General features: G+C 41.4%; 1 protein-coding gene across 1 annotated transcript; it reads left to right on the plus strand.

Moving 5' to 3' along the window:
* The first annotated feature begins 15,157 nt into the window (after nt 1–15,157).
* Nucleotides 15,158–16,171, plus strand: NEUROD6 (neuronal differentiation 6). The gene has a single exon (XM_030190020.1). It carries the CDS (start codon nt 15,158–15,160, stop codon nt 16,169–16,171), a length of 1,014 nt encoding a protein of 337 aa, XP_030045880.1.
* The last annotated feature ends 1,093 nt before the right edge of the window (nt 16,172–17,264 follow it).

Raw genomic sequence — 17,264 nt, forward strand, 5'->3', positions numbered from 1 at the left:
GAAGATAACTGGTGATCTCCCACAGAATGTTGTAGGGTAGCCGGTTAAGTGCCATTTAACCAGTGAGGAGCCATTCCTGGCCAGTTATATGGTTTTAAATATCGAGGGGCTTGACTCTGCACAAATACTGCTGAAACAGCATTCATTTAGAGCCCAGACTTGGCTCTGAAGAAGGCAGTTAAACAATGGAAACTTTAAAGTGGTATGGCAGCATTTGGAGCAATACCCATGCTATGTGAGGGATATTTGAAGACTGTGATGCAAACTAATCAATAACCAAAAGAGTCTTCCACAAATGCAACATTAAAAAAAAGTAAATGAGAAATATTTGTGGAAAATTGAACTAAGTGTGGCTGTCAAAGATTTATTTGTATAACGCTGCTAAAAATTGAGCTCAACATTGCTGATTTCAAGAGAGACCTTTAGTTTTAGGGTTTTAAAATAATTTAAAACATTTTTTTTAAAGTTTATAAAATTTAAGAAAATGTATTGAGTGCTACATTGATCTTTGGATTTTTTTTTTAGGATCAATGATTGAGACTTGGAACCTGTAATTGGACAATTGAATGTTTGCAAAACAAGTACACATTTGGTTTCTCAGATCCTTTTTCCTCCTTCTCATTTAACATTTCTTTAATGTTGGTACTTGAGGGAGACTTTTTTGGTCATTGAGCATTTGGGAACATCCAGGCTATCCAGTTCATTGATATGTATAGAGCTTCTATTCTTAGGTGTTTATAAATTGTAATTTTATTTTCCAGACAATTAGAGGTTCCTTGAGAGAATTTAAAAAAAAACTCATGGCCCGATATTCGGCCAAAGTGATCAGCATTTTGCTGACTGCTGACAACATTATCCCCTGAGATTCAGTGCCGGGCTGTGTCCAGGCTCTGGCATTTAATTTCTGGGTATACAGAGCTGGTGATAACGTGGTGGCTACCTTTGCCAATTAACCGGTCAATTGCTGACTCTTGCCCCAACAGCAATCTCCCAAAATAGCTGAATATGACTGGTTAGCCCCGAAAAAGTGCTTTAACCGGCCTGGAGCTGTTTCTGGCTGGTTAAATTGCTTTGAATATCGACCCCTCAGTGTTTATCTGTGATTTTCTGCTGTAGATGCCATTGCTGGTATATGTTTGTGTCACTTTGGTGTCACCAGTACACAAAAGACAGACACAAAAGTGAAGTGAAATTCATGAGATGAGCCAGGGGAGGGGTCAGAGAGTAATAGGGGAATAGTGTTTTTCAAGTATTCAGCCAATGAACACCTGTTTAATTAATTATTTTGCCTCAGGGGTGTTTTATCAGTGTTTATCCATTAAAACCTAAAAACAGAAGCCCCAAATATGTAGTATTCTTGCAGGCTCTGGTTAGTATTTACCTAAGTGGACCACTTGGATAAACAGCTACTTATTTCCAAACAGTATTAAATGATAGATGTGAAAATAGAGGCAAGTTTCCAGAAGCAAAAGCAGAACATAATAGGGCTCTTACTAAAGCTTAGCTCGAGTTATCTGCAGCAGGGCCCATTTTATTCCTCTGGGCCCTGCTGAAGATAACCCAAGCTAAGCTTTAGTAAAAGACCCCCTAAGTTTTTGCACTTACCATGCATTAGTTGCACAAATTAACGCACGGTAAGTGCAAAGCCTATGCGGTAAATGCAGGGCGTGTGTTGAGCACAATACCACACAGCACCTGCACAGCTTCCACTTCATGTGGCGCAGTATGAGCCCTCTCAAAAATAAATAAATACAAGTACAACAGTGCTGCAGTGGTACAATCCTGACACATGTCCCCTCCCCCCAACATTCAGTTCTTCCAGATATACATACCCTATTTCCCCTCCCCAACACCTCTCAATCTGCGATCTTCTACCTTTGTGACATTTCACCATCCAACCCTCCCTGGCTCACCCCCCCCCCCCAAAGTTCCAAACTTCCTTATGGAATGATGCCTTCTAGTGGTAGTACTGTGAGATTAATGGTAAGGGTCATGACAGCCATTTTGCATCCTGGCATAGTCCCAGGACCATTGCTGTACCAACAGATCCCTTGGCAGGTCCATTGAGGGTGGTGGATGAGTGTGCAGCTCTGGGGAAAGGTGGCATTTTGGTGCAGGAATTGGTGTTTGGAACAGTAGGGGGTGGGTTTTGAGCCAGGGAATTGAATGGACATGATGTTCCAGGGGTGGGAGATCAGATCGGTGGGCGTGCTGGGAGGGGATTAGATGTCAGGGGGTGTTGGGGAAATTGGAGACTGAATGGAAGTGTTGGGGGAGGGGGGGCAGAATTGCATGTTAGGGACAAGTGTTGCCACATCTCCACTGTCAACAGCCATGCTAATGAACTGCTGATAGCACGAGTGCACTTACCTCCTCTTGAGGTGGCGAAACTTGCAGACGTGCTATAGGCAGTTGTGACAGCTAGGGTATGGTACCAACCAGCAAGCTTGCTAGCTGCACAACCAGCCACTCCTCTAAGATACCTATGTCATACCTAGTTCCTGCCCTACCCACGTAAAGTGGGTCCATGCTAATGCCTATTGCATGGTAAAACCTGTGCTAGCTGCTTACTGCAGCTTATTAAAAAATTCCCAATTTGTTTGGCTGCCCTTTTAAATTGTGAAAATCCAGATCATAATAAATTACCAGCAAAACCATATTGTCTTTCACATCTGGGGACATAATTCTCTAGCTATACAAAGTCTACAATGGGTAAAAATGAACTGCATGTCCTATCACATTTTTAATTCTGTGTAAGCAATGAGCACACAAAGTTTGTAAAATAGATTTCCCTAACTAGCAAACCTTGATTTCAGTGTCTGTATGTAGGTATATATTTATATGTGTGCATCTGCACACATATGTGCTTGGGTATCTATAAACAGATTCAAATTATTATCCTCAAGAGACACCAGCAGGTCTAGCTTCCAGAATACTAATAATACATATTCATGAGGTATATTTTGCATACACAGCAGTTACATTTGTACTGTTTATTGATACATGTTGGTTATTCTGAAACCCAGGCCCATTTTCAGCCCATGTGTAAAGAGATTTGAAAGTCTTGGTATATATCTGTGTTAACTAGCTCCTAAGCACAAAGTAATAGAGATTGTATATTATGGGGTTATGTACTGCACTGCATACATCTGGAACGTTTTATACAAATTATGATAACATAATATTATAGCTGGCCTGTGGAACCCTATGTAGAGTGCCATAGCGAGGCAGTGACTGTGACTCCGGCCCTGACCTCGCCACACTTACTCATAGAGTGGCTTGAGGACAGCATCCTTCCATGTTGGCTATAATGCACGCCCACCTAGGGAGTTATAGGGATAGTGCCAGGACAACGGAGTGGCACAGTGGAGTGATGTCATGGGCCGGAGTGCTTTTAGGCAAGCCCAGCCCCACCTCAAGTGCCTTTGCAACTGGTTCCGCTAGTCTCCTGGTTCCTGCTACCAAGTCCACTTGTCTCCTGGTTCCTGATAGCCATGTCCACCTGCTTCCTGGTTTCTGCTTGCCAAATCCACTTGTTTCCTGTTTCTGCTTTCTAGTCCTGCTTGGTCCCTGGTCCCTGCTTTGCCAGCTCCAGCCTTGTCTCCTAGCTTCCTGCTGTGCCAAGCTCATGTCTTGCCTCCTCACCTTCTACTCCAGAAATGACCTGTCTGCCATGGCCGGGTGTCCAGCTGTGGTCCTAGGGCTCACCACCAAGGTTCACAACAGCTTGCAAAAGCCAAGACCTCAACAGAGTCACCTGCTCAAGCTGCAACAATTATCCAAGGCTGTGCAAACGTTGACCCATCGGATGGACAATATCCAAAGGCCAGATGTAACTCTAGCAGCAGCCTCGCCTCCTGTTGCAGAAATAGAACCAGCTGTCATCCCTAGTGGCGTGGGAATCCGCTTTGCCCCACCTCCCCGATTTGATTGGAATCCAAAGACCTACTGGGGGTTCTTGAACCAATGTTAAATCATATTTGAATTACAAGCAAGAGACTTTGTTTCTGATAGGTCCTTCCTTAATGGTCTTGTTCTCACCTGGGCCTCCCCTATTTGGGAGAGGAATGAGCCTATACTAAGCAACCTGGCCAAGTTATTGTCCAGTTTTGTAAAATATTTGAAGAACCTGGCAAAGCTATCTCAGCAGCCATGGAGCTACTGAACTTATGACAGAGGTACCAGACCCTAGATTATCCAGCTTATTTTTGAAGTCCAATGCAGTGGCATTTTTGAAAGAAACGTCCAAATTGCGATTTGGACGTCTTTGCAAAACGTTGAAATTCAGGGGCGGGGAAAACTGTATTTTCGAAAAAAGACGGACGTCCATCTTTCGTTTCAAAAATACCATCAAAGAAGTCCAAATCCTTAAATTTGGACGTCCCTAGATTTGGACATCCTTGGATTTGGACGTTTCTGATTTTTGGCAATTTTCAAAACCAAAGACGTCCATGTCAAAAACGTCCAAATGCAAGCCAGCATTTGGACGTAGGCAGAGCCAGCATTTGTAGTGCACTAGTCCCTCTGACATTCCAGGACACCAACTGGGCACCCTAGGGGGCACTACAGTGGACTTCATAATATACTCCCAAGAACATAGCTCCCTTACCTTGTATGCTGAGCCCCCCAAAACCCACTACCCACAACTGTACACCACTACCATAGCCCTTACGGGTGAAGGGGAGCACCTATATATGGGTACAGTGGGTTTGTGGTGGGTTTTGGAGAGCTCGCTGTTTCCTCCACAAATGTGACAGGTAGGGGGCGTGTGGGCCTGGGTCCGCCTGTCTGAAGTGCACTGCAGTACCCACTAAAACTGCTCCTGGGACCTGCATGCGCTGTCATGGACCTGAGTATGACATCTGAGGCTGGCATAGAGGCTGGCACGAAATATTTTTAAGATTTTTTTGACGGTGGGAGGGGGTTGGTGACCACTGGGGGAGTAACGTGAGGTTATCCCCAATTCTCTCCGGTGGTCATCTGGTCATTTCGGGCACCTTTTTGTACCTTATTCGAAAAAAAAAAAAGTCTGGGTAAAAACGTTCAGGGACATCCTTGCTTTTTTCGATTATGGGTCAAAGATGTCCGTTAGGCATGCCCAAGTACCACCTTCGCTACTCCTCCGACACCACCCCTTGAAATTTGGACGTCCTTGCGATGGGCTGCAGTTGGAGACGTCCAAAATCGGGTTTCGATTATACCAATTTGGACGTCTCTGTGAGAAGGACGTCCATCTTCCGATTTATGTTGAAAGATGGACGTTCTTCTCTTTCGAAAATGAGCCTGATAGTAACCTATGGAACTTTGTAAGTCTAAGTGATTTGAAAATGAACCCTATAGTGATTTAGATTTCTAGAAACATTTCTTTTTTTCTTTAATTAAGGGCATGTCATGGCCCTGGCCATGACCCTAGCACTGGGTAGCGCCTAGTCCAGTTTCCTACCTGTCTTTCCTAGCATCCTGTCTTCCCTGCCCAGTCAGCAGCTAGCCTGGCCTTGTCTCCTGCCTGCCTTACCTTATTTCCTGCCAACCTTGTCTTGTTCTCTGTTTGTCTAGTCTTGTCTTAAGTTAGCTTTACCTTGTCCCCAGTCTGCTTTGCCCCATCCCCCAGATTTGCCTCTGTCTGTTTCTGTGTTCTCCAGGTCCCAGTTCTGCTGGGCCTGCCGCTATCGGCCTTCTCCATTCCTTCTGCTGCCAGTTGGGATCTTCCGGACCTCTGGGTTGGGAGGACAGTGCTTGCTTGGTGGTGGCCCAAGGGTCTAGACCTGTAACAGAGAGGAAGTAATCAACATGGGATGCAGTTAAAATGTGTTATTTTACTGTTAACCCCAGTAATTAGTAATTAAGTCTCTGCATAAAATGGAACCTGTGCTAAAATAGCACGTTAATGATAAAATAACACGTCTTAACAATAGCTCCATTAATAACTATATCTCTTATTGTTGGTATTACTTGGATTTAGCTCATGCCTTTTCATGGGTCATTTAAGGTGAATTGCATTTGGGTACACTAGATATTTCCCTGCTCATGGAGAGCTTATAGTTCAAGGGGGCCCTTTTGTTAAAATGTGTTAAAATATGGGCTTAGCGCATTTTTATTATTTTTTTTATTTATAACCATTAAAATTTTTACAAGCGATAAAACAACTTGCCCGAAATACAGAGAAAGTAATATATAGGAATTATTTAAGTCTGGTAATTCTATTCTCTTCCTTAGACCATTAAATATGGAGAGTGAGACAAGACAAGGAGATCAAGTAAATAGTAAACGAAAAAAAATGTGGTATTAACCTGATTATCCCCAGATATTACTCGTCTAATTCATTATTCCACATTGATCATCTGGTTGGCTTCTTCAAGGCCAATACGGTGTATAGTCAAATCATTTCATTGAAAACATACTTATTGTCCAATATTAGTTAGAAATAATAGATCTGATTACATTCTTTCTCTTTTGAAAACCAGAAGTTATTTAACAATACATATACTTAAGTCTCTAATTCAAATCCCACTGATTAAAGTAATCCCAGTTTTCACAGGCTTCACTCCTTTTAAAGTAATAATTGAGGAAATATTTCTGAGGAAAACTTTAGGAGTCATACCCGGAATTCTGGGAAAAACAATAATCTCGACATTAATCATCTATAATAATATTCATTTTATTATTCAAAGTTTCTGGTCTATTATCATTTTCAAAATCATAACCACTTCTTGCTCTTGTAGAATCATTTGTTATATCAATTTTTCACTCTCAAAGGGTTCAGTTAAATTGTCCATGTAACTCTCTAATAAAATTGTATCTGAAACAAAATTATTTACTGCCACCGTTAGGTCCCGAAGCGCCTTCCAGATGGTATTCAATGTAACCTCCACGGTAGCCAAAAACTCCAAATTGATTTCTCTTAGGTGTTTAGGAGTGGTTCCGCCGATTCGGGTTCTGCTGTAAACGTCCTTCGTTTCAGCATATGCCTCTAACTCACTCCTCCACTCCTTTGGACATGGTGGTTGAATAATTCGGGAGTGATTGAGTTGTTTTTTTTCAAGGTCCAAGAGCGTCGACGCTCCTTCGCCGGCGCTAATCAAAGGACTTGCCAACCCTTTCATCTGTGGGCAGTTCATCGCGCAGCGATCCCACACTTGCTGCTCAGGGGACAAAACGCTGGCCATCGGCGGCTGACCACCGGTAATTGCAAAGAGGAAATTTACGTAAAGAAGACGAAACTTCAGAGAGCAGCTGGGCCGTTGGGCATACAAACTTCAGGTCGCCATCTTACCACTCTCCCAGTTTGGGACACTCTTTGTCTGGTTTCTCCTCAGATGCCTGTCTGATATGGGTAACCCTTCAGCATAGCCCTCTGAGTCATTGAAACACAGAAGCCCCTCCTCCACCACTACAAGGTGGTGTCCCTTCGGAGAGGGGGGCTTAGCGCATTTTAACATGGGACTTTCTCACACGCTACACCGTTTTCATTTTTTTATTTGCAGGTCTGTGCTACTGTTGTCATTAGTGCACAGCAACTGCAAATAACCTCCTATTTAGGAGGTGCTAAGTGCTCCAGTATTAAGTCTGTGTTATCCTGTTAGCATGCACTAATTAGAATATTTCCAAGCCCCTTCCCCGCCCATGACATGCGCCCTCCACACAGTTAGGGCTAGATTCTATATATGCTGCCTATATATGTTTGATCTATTCTTACTGTACACCACCAAAAAGGCGTTAAATAAAATCCTAATAAATAAATAAATCGGTGCCGAGAAAACCTGCTTAAGCGATATTCTATAAGCTGAGACTAAAGTTCAGTACGGTTTATAAAATAACACTTAAGCAGAGAGATCATGTGTAAATTTTGGCATTGTAATTCGCACCATTGAGAATGTGGTGCAAGTACCCGCACCTAAATTTATTCGTAGAACACCCATATTCTATAATTACACTTATAACGTAAAACCACACCCCTGATCTGCCCTGAAATGCCTATGACCCTCCCACTTCTGTGCCCCCCTTTTTCAAGCCATGCATAAATTTTAGGCACAGATCCCATGCTTAAATTTACAGGCTCAGAAATCAAAGCGTATTCTATAAAGAATGCTTTCATTTAGGCGTATGTTATAGAATATGCCAAGCGCTGCTCCATGTTAGTCACGATAAGTTACACCAACTAAAGCCTGGTGTAAATCCCGGCACCTATATTAGGCATGGAGTGGGTATCTTCTATAACAACGTGCCTAGATTTTAGAAACGCCTATGACCCGCCCATTCCACGCCCATGACCACACTTATTTTTCAACTATGCGACCTAGAATTTATGCGCACCACGTTGCAGAATACACTTAGCAAGTAGTGCGCATAAATCCTAATCAATGACAATTAATGCTGACAATTGCTTGTTAACATTTAATTATCAGTGTTGATTAGCTTGTTAACTAATTAAGGGCCCTGATTACTAAGCTGCGCTGTTGGCACACAGACGTTTTAGTGCACACTAAAAATTAGCACGTGCTAATGCTAGAGACACCCATAGGAATATAATGGGTGTCCCTATCATTAGTGCGTGCTAATTTTTAGTGCACACTAAAAAGTTAGTTTGCCTACAAAGCAGCTTAGTAAACATGTTGTTATGGAATATGCTTTCCAAAAGTTCACGCTTTCCAAAAATACTAGGACTAGGGGGCATGTGATGAAGCTACAATGTAGTAAATTTAAAACGAAGCAGAGAAAATATTTCTTCACTCAACGTGTAATTAAACTCTGGAATTTGTTGCCAGAGAATGTGGTAAAGGCGGTTAGCTTAGCGGAGTTTAAAAAGGTTTGGACGGCTTCCTAAAGGAAAAGTCCATAGACTGTTATTAAATGGACTTGGGGAAAATCCACTATTTCTGGGATAAGCAGTATACAATGTTTTGTACTTTTTTGGGATCTTGCCAGGTATTTGTGTTCTGGATTGGCCACTGTTGGAAACAGGATGCTGGGCTTGATGGACCTTTGGTCTTTCTCAGTATGGCAATACTTATGTACTTATGATTTCCATGTGGAAATCGAGGCGTGATATATAAAATCCTGAGGTGAAGTCCCAATGAAATCTAATTAGTGCCAATAATTACTTGTTAGAGAACCAATTATTGGCATTAATTACCTCATTATTCTATTAAATTGTGTACAGAAATCGGGGAGAACGTCTAAATTTGCCCATGCAATTTTTGGTGACTTTTAAAGAATCAAGGGGTTAGCGTGTGGAAAAGGGGAAATTAGTGCAAAATGCTTTAGCACATTTTGTGGTAAGCATTTTATTGGGCGTTAAGTGTACATTAAAGTTTAATGTCCTTCAGTAAAAGGGCCTCTATGTATGCACCTGAGGCAATGGACTGTTAAGTTACTTGCCTAAAATTGCAAGGAGCAGAAGTGGGAATTTGAACCTGAATATCTGTCAACTAGATATTTGGGCTGCTTGAGAGGTTAGCTGGCTCTGTCCCATAGAAAACATACATGTCTTTGGGGGTCTTTTACTAAAGTGCGCTTGTGTTTTTAGTGTGCGCTAAAAATAGGTGCGCGTTAAACATTAGAGATGCCCATCTTTGAATTTTCTAGCACTGAGGTCAGACTGTTCTTTGTAAATGACAGACTTCCTCCTGAAACAGGGAGCTAAGCAAGAAAAGCTGGCGGCTTTACTGTCGTCCACTGGATTTTATGTTCAGCTTCTGTTGGTTGTCTTATACCAGTTTAATTACCGATAGCTCCTTTGTATCTTTCAATTTATTGAACAGCAATTTTGCATGCTAGTTTTTACAACTCTGTGCATTTGGCTATTGCAGAAGCGTTTTGTAAAACTGTCTGAAATTCTCCGTGTCACTATATTGCCACAATCTGCTGAAAGGGAAATTCTAAAATGACACCATGTGCAAGTTCTTTTTACATGCCAGAGAAGATTTGTAGTTTTGTGCAATATTTTCAGTTTCATACTACTGGACCTCTTAAACTGAAAGTATTACACGGCAAAGTATACTTCTATCAAGAAGGCTTGAAATCTCTGAACAGATTCCTGTGCTGCACTGCAGCAATCTATAGAAGGATGCTCAGAATGGAATATTATGGTCTTGCTAGCTTCCATGGACATCTTATCCCCAAGACCTTCATATCACAACTCTGATAAAAATACAAAAGCTTCGATTAGTTCCGCCCCAATTTATAGTGGTCTTTTACAGTATATAAAGATATATTTTCTTCATGTGTTTTTTCCTCTATTTGTATAACAATGGATATATATTTTGTGGAGGAGTAGCCTAGTGGTTAGTGCAGCGGACTTTGATCCTGGTGAACTGGGTTTGATTCCCACTGCAGCTCCTTGTGACTGTGGGCAAGTCACTTAACCCTCCATTGCCCCAGGTACAAAATAAGTGCCTGTATATATGTAAACCGCTTTGAATGTAGTTGCAAAATACCACAGAAAGGTAGTATATCAAGTCCCATTTCCCCTTCCCTTTTCTGTAGAAGGGGTTGATATTCAAAGTGATGTAATCAGCCAGAAACAGTCAGGGCTGGTGAGAGACTGCGCGTGAGGGGGAAAAGCAGCCGCAGGGCAGGCAATGAGGTGGAGAACAGCACTGGAGGAAGGCTCTGCTGGTGGCACTTGGGGACTCCCACCAGCCAAACCAGAGGCCCCCAAAGCCCTGTGTCTGTTCCTCTCTAGCCTCTAAGAGGGGACCGGCACTGGAGTTTTCTCTCTCCTGCTCCTGTTGGGATGTAATCACCTGGGTCCCGTCAGGAGCAGGAGAAAGACAGACCCCGGAGGCCGGGCCCCCCCTTGGAGGCTGGGCCTTGGGGAATCTTGCCCCCCTCTCTGTGGCCCTGGAAATGGCTCCTGGCTGGTTAAATCACTTGTTCAGGGCTAACTGGACATTTTCAGTGCCTATAACCAAATAATGCTGCAACATACAGCTGGTGAGTGCCTAATGCGAAAACGGCTATTTTGGGGGTGGTGTAGAGGCAAAGTCAGTACTTGGCTGCTGAGGTTAATTGGCCACAGCAACCACATAAGAATTTATAAAAGTCAGTCTAATCTTTATCCAGTTCACCATAGCCGGTTAACTGCTGAATATCGCATTTAGGAGTCCTTTTACTAAGGTGCGCCGAAAAATGACCTGCGCTGTTGTAGGTGCGTGCACTGGACGTGTGCAGGTCCATTTTTCAGCTCGCCTGCAAAAAAGGCCTTTGTTGGCCAAAAATGGATGTGCAGCAAAATAAAAAATTGGCACGTGTCCATTTTGGGACTGAGACCTTACCGCCACACGTTGACTTAGCAGTAAGGTCTCACGCATTAACCGGGCGGTAATTGTCAGCACGCGTACACTGCCGATTACTGCCCGGTTGGCACCACGTGGTAGAAAATAAAAAATATTTTCTGCCGCACATATCGGACGTGTGTAAAAAATGGAATTACCGCCTGGGGTACGCGGTAGGTGGACTGTTGTTTCAAATTGACGTGCGTTGGATGTGCGTAGGTGCCTACACACCTTAGTAAAAGGGCCCCTTAACCAGCTATGTTTTCACTGGCTCCACATACCCAGAAATTCAAAGCTGTATCTTGGACATAGTCCAGCACTGAATTTCCGGGCATAAGACCAGTGGTCGCCATCAAAATGCTGATAGCTGCCGGCTGACTATCAGGTCCTAAGAATGTATTTCTTGGTTGTATAATCTAAATGGCATGTATTTAAAAAAATACGAAAGCAAGCAACTGTCATGAGTAAAAGAAGATGGTCTTTCTTTTTTTCTTTTCTTTTTATCTCACTTCTGTTTAACTATGAGTCATGTATATACATTTTTTTCCCAGAATGAAAGCAAACAAAGCTTTGGCTTCCCAAACCTGTCCTAGAGGCCCCACAACAGCTGGAGGTTTCAGGATCACCTCAATGAATATGTATAAGATAAAATTTGCATGTTCTAGATCTCCAATGCATGCTGATTTGTGGATTCCTAGGACAGGTTTGGGAAGCCCTGGCCCCTCTAGATTATACTGGGGCATCACCTGTATGAGAACGCTCTGTGTGAAGGCTTCCCCTGGGAGAATTATCAATCAGTCAATCAACAAATCAATCACTATAATTTCTGGCAGGTATTATAAGACATATGATTAATTCTATTAGGAGATTTACTATTTCAATTGCACTACAAAAAATAAACTTTTCTCCAACTCAGCATCATTCCATTTAAAATAATATACCAGAAACTTAAATATCAATATATTCTGGTTTTGAGAAATATATTTTCAGTCTAAAAGAGTAGAAACAGGGTGGCATGAGATAAAAGGTTCATGCCACAACTAATAGAATGTGTCAGCCTCAATTAACTTGTTTTATTTGGTCACAAAGGAGACAAAAGGCGAGGAAAAGGAAAACGAGATACTGCATGGTGTGGGGGTTGCAGCTCTAAATTTGAAAAAGATGTGGAAACAAAAATTAATAAGAGAAGGAATAGAACATAAAAAGTCAAAGAAAGATGAAATGTCACGAGAAAGGCAAGTGAAGCAGATGGGAATCATTAAAATAAAAGAGCTGAGACAGACAAAAAAGATGAGTCTTAAGAAAAAAAATGCTTGGGGGGATGGGAGCAGGTGGGGTTGGAGGTAAGACAGATAGAAAGCTGAAGGGGAAATGTTTGCTAGCCATGCACGGAGAGTGATTCACACCAGAAGCTGGTGAAGGGATTGCAAAACAACTTCATCAAACATAGTGTTTTGATTTTTATCCAAAAATGTGCACTAATGTCGCATCACTTAACCATTTAAATTCCACGCAGCGGCTTTCGTTCTAAGAAAAAAAAAAGTCCAAGAATACCTTGAATTGGAGTTCCAAATTATCTGCCAAATTATCTGCATCAGATGAACCATGTGCATTTATTCTTTAAATACAAAATGGGCAAAAATATTTTAAAAATCTCAATACCATTGCTATTGCATATATCAGCGATAGAAATAATACTGGGTTGATGTCATATTATAACTGAGCCAACATTTTTTTTAGGTTCTGAAGACTGCCATAGCTCTAATTTCTAATTTCAGCTCTGCTAATTATTTTATTTTCCTGGGTGCGGTAGAACACAGATGGGGCTGTAATCCATACAGGCAAAGCTGGCTTTTAATAAACTGGGCTGAATAACAGACTATAAAACACCTATACATTAAGGGCAGGTATAACCGGAACACTGGTGTCCCTGCCTCTTTTAGCTGTCCCTACAGATTGCCCGTTAAAGAGAAATTGCTCTGGTACAAATGCACCCAGTCGATGTGAGACACTGGTGCAGATTTTTTTTTTCTATCAGTCTAACCTTCTGTGTTGATACATGAATTGCTGGTACCCATTTACAGGGATGCCAGATGATCAGTGCAGAACGAAGGTCCCAGGAGGACAGATCACGTGGCTTCCTCTGCCCTGTGATGTCACTAGCAGATGGCATGGGTACCAGCTCTGGCAGTTGGCATCAATGTCACTTTTTGGAGATCGATGAGATAGCGCAGATATCCACAGATCTAGACTCCACAAGATGATGCGGCATTCAGACTGAAAAGATCTGGAAGACAGTAAATGAAAACTGAGTGTTGAAGGAAGTAAATCCTGAAGGTAATTTAAATAAATGTATATGGATGTGTGTGCATGTATCTACATATACATAAGTATTCGTATATGTACAGACGCATATATACAGACGTATATGTATATATACATACATTTACATATTTATTCACACATACGTCTGTGTATATGTGTATATACTGTCTATATGTGTGTTCAGTAGTTGTTACTGGGTTTGCATGCATGTGTTTAAAGGTATCATTGTGTAATGTATTTACTATCACATCACATAACATTTCATTCTTATGATGTAAGAGCGTACTTGCATTGAGGTTATGTAACACTCCATGGCAAGTATGGAGCGTGGAAATGATTGGGAGACTGCATTTTTTTTTTCTCTCTCTCTCTCGCTCGCTCTCTGTTTCTTATTCTTCTCATGATAATACAAGGACCAGAAGTCCACCCGGAGTGAAATGTGTTTCTTGGTTTGCAGAACAGGACTGTGGCTTCAGCCCTGCACTGGTGCTTTAGAAATAAAGGAGAAATAAATATTAGAAAACAGAGACAATGAATTGCATGCAAAGTGCAGGTTACTTTGAGCGATTCAGTCGGGATTCTGAGCTCACGTGGAGACTGTCAGAGTGATTCCTTAGTCTTCTGTTGTCAGAGAATAGCTGTAGGCAGAAACAGTATAGTACAATGGGGTGTTTTGTTCATTCAAACGGTACTAAAAATGGGAAGAAAAAGATAAATTTTCTTGAATATAGATTTTTTTTTGAGGGAAGCTAATATGGATACGAAAACCCCCTTAATGAACTAGTAACATGCAGCATATTCAAACTACTGCTGATAAAAATATATATACTTAGAAATGATATGTTTCAGTTAAATTTAATTTATTGAGAATTCAAATCTGTCTGGAATATATATACATAGAGCAGGAGTCAAAAAATCAGGGTTTTTTTGTGCATTAGTTTACAATTCACTATATATATATATTTTTTTTCTTGGTCAACTTGTGTTGGAAAGGAGGGCAACTTGCATGCATTACCTACTGCCCAAGAAGCACCAATATCAACCCCAGGGGGAAAAAACCCCAGGAAAGTTCTTTCCTGCTATCGTTTGTTATTCACGGAGAGATTCCGCTGTTCATTTTGAAGTCTGTCTTCTGTCACTCTGCCCATGAGACTTTGCATTAATGAATTGCTTTAGATACATCATCACTTCCTTCAGTTCTACATCACTATGTTTCTGTGTGGTTTTGCCTCTGCTAAAAGCTGAGTGCACTAGTATACAAATTGTTCAGGCTTTCTCACATTTGATAGTTTTAGAAATTGGAATCATATTAATGAAAACCGATTTTATATTTAAATGTCTGTAACGTATTCTATAAGCAGAGAGCAGACCTATAAAAATTGAAAATTCATGTGCTCATAATTAGAAATTAAACTGAGAAACCAACTAACTGTTTTATTAATATATTTGTAATTTAATCTAAATATTGATTTATATAGTATAATCACCTTAGTAATAAATATAAATGTTTTCACACCTGCTTGTATTCTTTTCAGCTGATTTCAGATTTTAGAACCATGTTAACACTGCCATTTGATGAGTCTGTGGTAATGCCAGAAACTCATATCTGCAGAAAGTTTTCCAGAGAAGGCGAGGAGCAGAAACAAATGAAGAAGCCAGAAATCTGTGCAAAGCACATCTTGGTGCAGAGTAAGAACTTGAAAAGGGTGCCTGAGGAAGAAACAGAGAAGGAAGAAGAGGAAGAGGACAGAGAGGAGGAAGATGAGAATGGATTGCCCAGAAGGAGAGGCCCGAGGAAAAAAAAGATGACCAAGGTGAGAGTGGAACGGATTAAACTCCGAAGACAAGAGGCCAACGCTAGAGAGCGGGGTAGGATGCACGGTCTTAATGATGCTCTGGATAATTTACGGAAGGTAGTCCCCTGCTACTCCAAAACACAAAAGCTATCCAAAATCGAAACTTTAAGACTGGCTAAAAATTATATCTGGGCTCTTTCGGAAATCCTGCGTATCGGTAAAAGACCGGATCTACTCACCTTTGTCCAAAACTTGTGCAAAGGTCTTTCCCAGCCAACTACAAACTTGGTGGCAGGGTGCTTACAACTGAATGCCAGGAGTTTTCTGATGGGTCAAAGTGGAGAAAGTGCTCACCACTCCAGGTCTCCCTACTCTACCATCTATCCCCCTTACCACAGTCCGGAGCTCAGCACTCCCCCTGGTCATGGAGCCCTTGACAATTCAAAGACCATGAAACCATACAATTACTGCAGTACTTATGAATCTTTTTATGAAAGCACTTCACCTGAGTGTGCCAGTCCACAGTTTGAAAGTCCTTTAAGCCCTCCCTCGATGAACTATAATGGGATCTTTTCCATGAAGCAAGATGAAACCTTGGACTATAGCAAAAATTACAATTATGGCATGCATTACTGTGCAGTACCGGCCCGAGGTCCCCTTGGGCAGGGCTCCATGTTTAGGCTGCCTACAGACACTCACTTCCCATATGACTTTCATCTGCGTGGCCAGTCTCTCACCATGCAAGATGAATTAAATGCAGTTTTTCATAATTAACAAGGAAAATGAAAGTAAATGATGGGCATTCACCTCTCCCCATCTAATTAAGACAAAGCGGGTGCTTGTTCCCTCTGTGACTGACACGGCTCTGTTCAAGGTGTTTGCTGTGGTTTCTGAAAGTGTATTTCAATTATTGTGGTGAATTGTTTTGCCTGTAATGTCAAAAGACGATAGTTTCCGTTCTCTTTCTCCTAGTCTGCAAACACTGTGATTCTGCTCGTGACAGAAAGACCCCTGTTATTCATGGTATTTGTTGAGCGGTCTGCCTCAACAACACTGCTGAGAAATGCAAGGCTCAGAGCTTCACCATTCATAGTGATTTTAACTGAGCAACAACGGCACAGGTGCATGTTCAGGAATCAGGCTTGTGCAAAACGGGATGCTTCATCACAGAGGATTGTGATGCATCTTGAAACATTTGAACTACAACAAAACTCTGGATATTAAATTTGTTTAATTGTCACAGGACAAAGGAAAGTGACAGTGTCAGAAAATGCAGTTGAAGAGGTGCAGCCATATGCATAAACTATGCAATTTTCTTTATTTTTTTTTTTCGTGTGATGAAAAATAAACCAGTGATCACAGATGGTCAGGTGTTCAGCATAGCCTTTTGAGTATTTGATCAATCTATGCTGCGCATTATTTTGTGAACTGATATCACTAGCTTGGATCGGTTACCTACAACATGAATAATTTATTTAAAAAAATAATAATACTTCATTTTTGTATCACCCTAATTCCCTTTGTACAGGTTTCTTACAAACGATGCGTGACTTTGTTTTTCACAATCTATTTTTAAAGCCATTCAAGGTAACTGTTGCCATGTCTAAAAAAATCAATTCCTATTATCAGTAATATTTTGCAGTTATGTTGCTTATTTTAGGGGTGCAGAGCTGAATTTTCTTTTCTTTTAATGTTATCTCCATGTTTTGTTTTGTTTCTTTTTGGTGGGGGGGGGGGGGGGGGGGAGCAGAAGCTTATTTTGAAGCCAAGTATAGAAATTATGTTTACAACACATGCGAAGCATTTTAAAAATACGATCCATATGTAATGAATTATGTGCATTATATATACAGTACTGTAAACAGAA

This window comes from Microcaecilia unicolor, chromosome 1, assembly GCF_901765095.1.
Source record: "Microcaecilia unicolor chromosome 1, aMicUni1.1, whole genome shotgun sequence".
Taxonomy (NCBI): domain Eukaryota; kingdom Metazoa; phylum Chordata; class Amphibia; order Gymnophiona; family Siphonopidae; genus Microcaecilia; species Microcaecilia unicolor.